General features: G+C 55.0%; 1 protein-coding gene across 3 annotated transcripts in view; it reads left to right on the forward strand.

Moving 5' to 3' along the window:
- The window catches only part of ARMH3 (armadillo like helical domain containing 3), a 106,618-nt gene extending 102,712 nt beyond the window's left edge, over positions 1 to 3,906 (forward strand). For all 3 annotated transcript variants that reach the window (XM_085229147.1, XM_003208068.5, XM_085229148.1), the window contains exon 26: positions 1,968 to 3,906. In XM_085229147.1, the coding sequence (XP_085085273.1) occupies positions 1,968 to 2,060 (93 nt within the window). In that variant the 3' untranslated portion in view covers positions 2,061 to 3,906. The remainder of the gene's footprint in view (positions 1 to 1,967) is intronic.
- The last annotated feature ends 2,411 nt before the right edge of the window (positions 3,907 to 6,317 follow it).

A 6,317-nucleotide genomic window follows, 5' to 3' on the forward strand; every position in this document is an offset into this window, starting at 1 on the left:
CAGTGTAAACCTTCCTCCCATTGTACAAATCTCTTAAGAGCTGCTTGTTGATTGGAAACAGGTTTAATTGATGGAACTTGCTACAAGATAGGAGTATCTGTACAGTGCTGTGCAAATCCAGCTATAATGACCCAAACTAGAACTGAATAATGTTTTCCTCTCATGGTCAATGCCTCCCATTCATTCATCCTTTCCTCCGCTCTTTGTTCTCCAAGTGATGCATTTCACGCATTTCCCATTTCTCCAAAGTCTGTGGGTTAGATGAGATCCGAGCTACTAATAGAGAGCAAACAATTTTAAAAGCTCTTTGGGATGCTCTCTGCAAAAGCAGGAGAGGACACACACGCTGCTTTTATTTCCTTGCAGAACGAATGTTACAGCTCTGAGCTTACTTTCTGAGGCTTGTATCTGCCTTCCTGAAGAGATCTGGCAGCTCCCACGCCAGCAGCCTGCTGCTGCTCCAGAAGTGCTCCAGGGAGTATCCTCACGGCTGGAGCAGCTCGGTCAGCCTGCAGGAAGCTCCTGAAGTTCCTCCTTGCTGCAGGCAGACACCTGGCTGCTGGCTGCTCTTCCAACCCCAAAAGAGGAATAAGCTCCAGCTCCCTGTGCTGAGCCTTGCTGTGGAGATGATTCAATTTAGCTTTAATTTGAGCTATTCTTACCTTTAGAGCCAGTCGACTCAGAACTGCTTGCTATCTTGGAGCAGAAGAAATGCTGGGCAGAGATCTGCAGAGATGTCAGGGTCATTTTGTGTGTCGTTGTCCTGCCCGCTCCTCTCCCAAATTCGTGCTAAGGCAGATCCAGGTCTATCTCGACTACTTTTGGCCTAAGTTGGAGTAGGCTTCTCTTAAAACCTGGATCTATCTTGAAGTGAAAACCTCAGTAATCCATTCCCTTGCTTCACAACCTGCAGGGTTAAAAGTATTTCCTCTTTTCCAGTGTAAATCTTTTGTCTTAAATTAAGCTGAATATTTCTTGCCCCGTCCCTGGGGAGCCAGGAAGGTATTATTACTCATTGTTCTCTTCCTGACCTCATTTTACATATTGGAGAATGTTTGCTCTGTTCCTCCTAAACCTTCTCTTTGCAGACTAAATAGGCTTAATTTCTTCTGCTCTGCCCCATAGCTACAATTTCTGCTAAGCCTTGTACTCTCAGCATTTGTCACTTCAGCTTCTCTGCTGCCTCACCGTCCTTACGGACCTGTATGTGTATGTGAATTCAGTGCCTCCTACAGCTGACGCCTGGCCCCAGCAACAGTTCCTGAAGCCAGGGGCTCGTTTCTGCTTGTTCCTTCTGTTGTTGGGACTCACAGAAATGCTCCTGGCCAGAATAGGGATGCTGACTTACACTACTTGCAACATCTTTCTGCTCTTCCCCTATCCCATCCCCCAGGGCTGCAGGAGGGGCCTCACTCCTTCTTTAGCCGCTGGTGTCAGATCCCGTATTTTGCTTCTATTTATTTCATCCCTCAGTGCTTTTAAAAAGCACAAAGCACTAACCAGGTCAGCAACAACCTTATTATCACAGGCTCCAAGTCTCTGGGAACTGTAATCCCGTTGTTTGGATGAGCTCGTGTCAGTTTTGCTTTCTGTCACTGCTGCACAGGCGCTGACACAGATGATGTTTGACTCTGTTTTCTCATTGCCGAGCGCAGCTGAGACGGAGCCCAGTCTGGGGCAGGCACTCAGGGATGGGAGCTGCTGTGCCACGGGGCTGCCCACCTCTTCCTGCAGGCTGCGGGGGTGGCTACAAGTCAGGCATCGTTAAGGGGGGAAGATACGTCCTCAGAGACAGCTGGCCATTCAGCATCAAGTTCAGGGCACTCAGCGCAGAACATGCAGGAAGCTGGCTGCAGCAAGTCCTCTAGAGCTATCACAGTTTCATGCTGAGCTGTGTCAAAGTCGCTGTGCTTCTTGGGAGCCAAAAAGCGTCCCTTGGCTAAAACATCTTGCTTTGTCTCCATCAGGTTCGGTCCATCAGCATCAACGTGAGGAAGAACCTTGCTTTCAACACGCTGAGCCAGGAGCTCCTGCTGAAGGAATTCTCCACCATCTCTTGAAGCAGAGACGCAGCCGCTGCACAGGGCTGACTAGAGATGGGCCCGGCTGGACAGGGACACCCATCTGCAGCCTTCCACCTGCAGAACGGACTGCACTTCTTCCAGGGGAGAGCCTTGCTGCTGTGTGTTTGATCCCAAAGGCGTGTGTTTCAATGGGGCTGTGGCTGAGGAGAGGTGGTCGGCCTATGGGGGAGGAGGAAGCGATTCTGTACGGTGCCAGGGGGGTGGGCAGCTGTTTCTGTGAAGCAGCGATGGGAGATTCCCTCCGCAGCCTCAGGGAGGATGTGCTGGAAGCCTTCGTAGCAGAGGTGAGGAGAGCTCACAACCAAAACAATAAACTCACTCCGGCCGTGTGAGGCAGTGCTGGGTGGAGGTCGCTCGTCTGTTCTGTGGGAAAGTTCTCCGAGCCCTAAAAGCTCTCTGGATCAACCGTCCCTCCTGCACCATAGGTCAAATCCACTGCCGTCCTGCTGGGAAATTTGGGGGGATGTAAAATCAATTCCCAGGAGAGTAGGCTCCTATCACTGCTGGTTTCACGTGTCAGACAGTGTTGCTTGAACCAAACCGTGAAATTACTGAAGAAGGAGAAATTTTGCCTCCAAGGTCTGGTTGAGCCAGTGTGCAGGATATTGGCCACCGAAGTGAGTGCTGTGTAACTGGAGGCCAGCTCTGGTTGGGCTCACTGCTGCTTCCAGCAGTGCAGCACATCTCTGCTGTTTGTTGGTTTGAGGGAAATTTTTAGATATTCCACTTCCATGGGGCATAGGATAGGCTGTGTCCCTCCCCACTCCCCTTGCTGCCCATCAGAGACTGCCTTGCCCGTGTTTGCAAGTGCATGGTGAGCTTCCTGTGCTGACGAGTCCCCAGTTTTTCCTTGTGTGTAGCTTGCACCTACTGCAGTTAAAACACAGCTGCAGAAGTAGTTAATTCACTTTCTAGCTTATCCTTCTGTTTTCCCTAAGCAGTCTGCAGCAAACTTCCAAGAGAAGAGCTCCAGGACGGTGCTTAGGGGCACAGGGGGACCTTTCTGCTCAGCGTGTTGGAGGTGCCCAGGGAGGGCAGAACCTGTGCTGAGTGCCGTGTTGGGCTGCCAACTCAGGGATATGCAGCATAAACACCTTCTCCCTGTTGGTGCATTTTCATCTCCCAGCAGTGATGTTAGGACCTGACTCTGTAGGTTGAACTAAAGAAGTTATTTGCATCCCAGATCTCCTTTTTTTTTTTTTTTTTCCTAGGAAATGAGAAGGAAAAAACAAGTGCCTCACCCTGCCCTTAGCCTCACAGGTTGGAGTGCTCATTCTCTGCCGGTTTTAGGCAATGTTTATTCATGTCAACATGTACCAATTACTTTGATGTTTCATCTTTACCTGCCTGACCTAAAGCTGCGTCCTTGGCTGCAGGGCCTGCTAGGTGCTGTGTTCTCCTTGGGAGCATCAGCTTCTCCCCACAGAGGCTGCTTGCTGCAGCATGGAGCTGTCTGGCTTCTGTCAGCTGAGCCAAATCCCTACCTGCTGCTGTGCCGTGTAAGCGTGTGCGTGTCAGCAGGATGGTGCTGGGCCAGCAAGCAGGCTGCGGGAAGCCACTCGGCTTGAGAGCAGGCTGGGGCATGTGGACGGTGCTCATTTCTCCACTGGCAAAGGAGTAGGAATGATCTCTGTCTCCCTCGTGCTGTCCTCTTGCTGTGATGAACCTGGGCTGTGGGTGGGAGCAGCTCCTGAGGTTGTCCCCACCAGAGGCTGAGCTGGGGAAGACTGCCGTGCACGTCCTCTTGTCATGCTGTCACCACCCCAAGCACTGTAAATGGATGTACATACGTACCTAGAGCTCAATAAATAGCAGAGCCCTGCCTGTGTGCTGTGTGCGGTGTTTGTCACCACGGGGGAGAGCCGGGGGTGGCCCTGTGCCCAGCAGGTGCTGTATTGGCAACCGGAGCTGAGCAGAAAGCCATGGAGCTCCAACGTCCTGCCAAGGGCTGGCTTGTGACCCCAGGCTTTCCCGTGTCCCATCTGCACCGTTGAGCGTATTTTATTATACCTAATTCATAACCCAGGCTATTATTGGAAGAGCTGTTTCTGAGGCTTGGCGAGTGTGGGGAGAAATCAGATTCCTGCCTTTAAATTAGGCTGCCGCTGCAGGGAAACAAATAATTTACAAAATAATGACCAAATTCTGTAGGAGAAAAATGGAGTTTGAGCTAAACTTTGGAGGGAGTTATTAAAAATGGATTTGCAAGTGCTACTGTGATTTTTGGTATCAACCCTTCCTTCATGGCTCATACAGGTCCCGTTTTTCAAGCCGAGCTGAGGGAGAGGTGGCTCTCGGGGGGGGACCCTCCCCATCCTGCTCAGTGGCCTTTCAGGAAGCTGAAAGGAAAGCGGTAACGTTAGGGAGCTTCAGGCGGCCAGCTGGGGCAGCGGGCTTTGCCTGGACCGTGCAGTGAATAAGAATCATAGCTCGAGCTTACCTGCTGCAGGACTTTGCCCGGCTCTGCGGCTGATGGAACGCGTGCTGGGCTCTGCCCGGTGCCTCTGCCCTCCTGTGCCGTCCCCCCAGGGCTAATGGAATCACGGGGCTGGAAACTGAATCCAACCGAATAGATTAAATGAGCTGGGTTTGCCGCTCGCTCGCTGCGTCGCGGCTCCGAGTCCCGCCAGCCCGCTGCTGGATCCAGGAGCTCTTGGAGTCCCACGGTGGGACGGGGAGGCTGTGGGCAGCCCTGGGCTGTGCTCTGCCTGGTGCTGCTGAGGCAGGAGAGCCTTCAGCCCTGACACGCAGCCCCACTGCGTCCCGTAGCCCGCAGCGCCGGGCTCCGTCTCCAAACTGGGATTAATGGCACGTGCTGAGAGGGGACGGCTGTTGATGACCGTGGCTTTAAAATACTGCTAACAGTGGGAAAAGCCTCGTGATTTAGAGCACTCGGCAATTACATTTCTGAATTTTCCTAAAGATAGGCTCAGACTCTGCTCCCTGCTCTCTGCTTTTCCGATAGAATGAATGGGGATGGAGATACGCAATTAGACAAGGCGAAGGCTGAGAGGGCAGATCGATGCCTCGTTGTTACCTAATGAAGTGCTGAACTACGCCTTCCTCCCACCTCGTGCCCCATAGCGGTGTGATGGGCTGATCCCAGCGGGCTGCTGGGGTGAGAGCTCCCGTGGCCTTCCGCCTGGTCCTGCTGTGCCGGGCTCTTTGTGCCGTGCACGGGGGAGCGGCTCAGGATGAGGGCTTGGCGTTGAGCCTGGGATTTTTGGTGGGGTCTGCAGGGACGGATGCTGCCAGCAGCTGCTCCCACCCCTGTGCTTATCTTCTCTCCCCCACTCCAGGGAAAGCTGTGCTGGCCGCACGCTGCACTGTCACAGCCGTCCCCGTGGAGCAGCAGATCCCTTATCTAAGCGGTGCCGACAGGTGATTGATGGGCCACCTAGGGAATGCACCTCGTGCCTGGCTCGGTGCCATCGGCTGATGTTCAGCACCGTGAGCGCATACGGGTGGCACGGGGGGTACAACACCCCTAGTGCCCCGCAGTGCTGAGCAGGGATGGATGGGGCAGGCAAGGTACAGCTGGCTCCTGGAGCCGGTCCCGGGAGACGTGCCCAGCGAGCAGGCTGTCCCTATTTCTATGCCGCGGGGCAGCGAGCTGTCCATGGGGCTGCCCCACGGCACCCCGTGCCCCCCAACAAGTCCCCCGCCTTTCTCAGCCTGGCACGGCATCTCTGGCTGCGCTGCAGGAGCGCTGAGCGGGGATAAAAATAGCCGCGTTCACCTCCCAAAGGGCCGGGGCTGGCAGAAGTCGATCCGCTTCCCCGCGCAGCGCCGCTGGGCCGGCCGTGCCCGCAGCGCTGACCCCGGGCTGCTGGAGCCCGTGGGGCGCAGCTGGCAGCGCTCCCTTCGTGGCACCCCCGGTGTGCAGCCGCTCCCCAGGGCCTGCCGGGTGCGCAGGGTGGGGACCCGACGCGGTGGCCGAGCGCAGCGGTGCAGGCCCCGCAGGTGGGGCGGCTGGAGGCGTCCCGGGGGTTCCTCTCCGGCTCTGCGGCCGCAGGGAGGGAGCGTGTTTCCCCAGCAGCTCTCCGAGCGTTTCTCCGCCGCGTTTTCTTCGCTAAATGGCTCTTATTTTTAGATGCAGGCAGTTGCTAAGCATCGCTGCCTCGCTAAGGCGGCTGCTTTCGTGGCTTGACACCAAAGCACGCTGACAACACGCTGCCGCGTGAGCGCGGCCCTCCATCCGCCCTGCTCCGTTTTCCCTCTGTGCCGAGCGGT

This window comes from Meleagris gallopavo, chromosome 8, assembly GCF_905368555.1.
Source record: "Meleagris gallopavo chromosome 8, MGAL_WU_HG_1.1, whole genome shotgun sequence".
Lineage (NCBI taxonomy): Eukaryota > Metazoa > Chordata > Aves > Galliformes > Phasianidae > Meleagris > Meleagris gallopavo.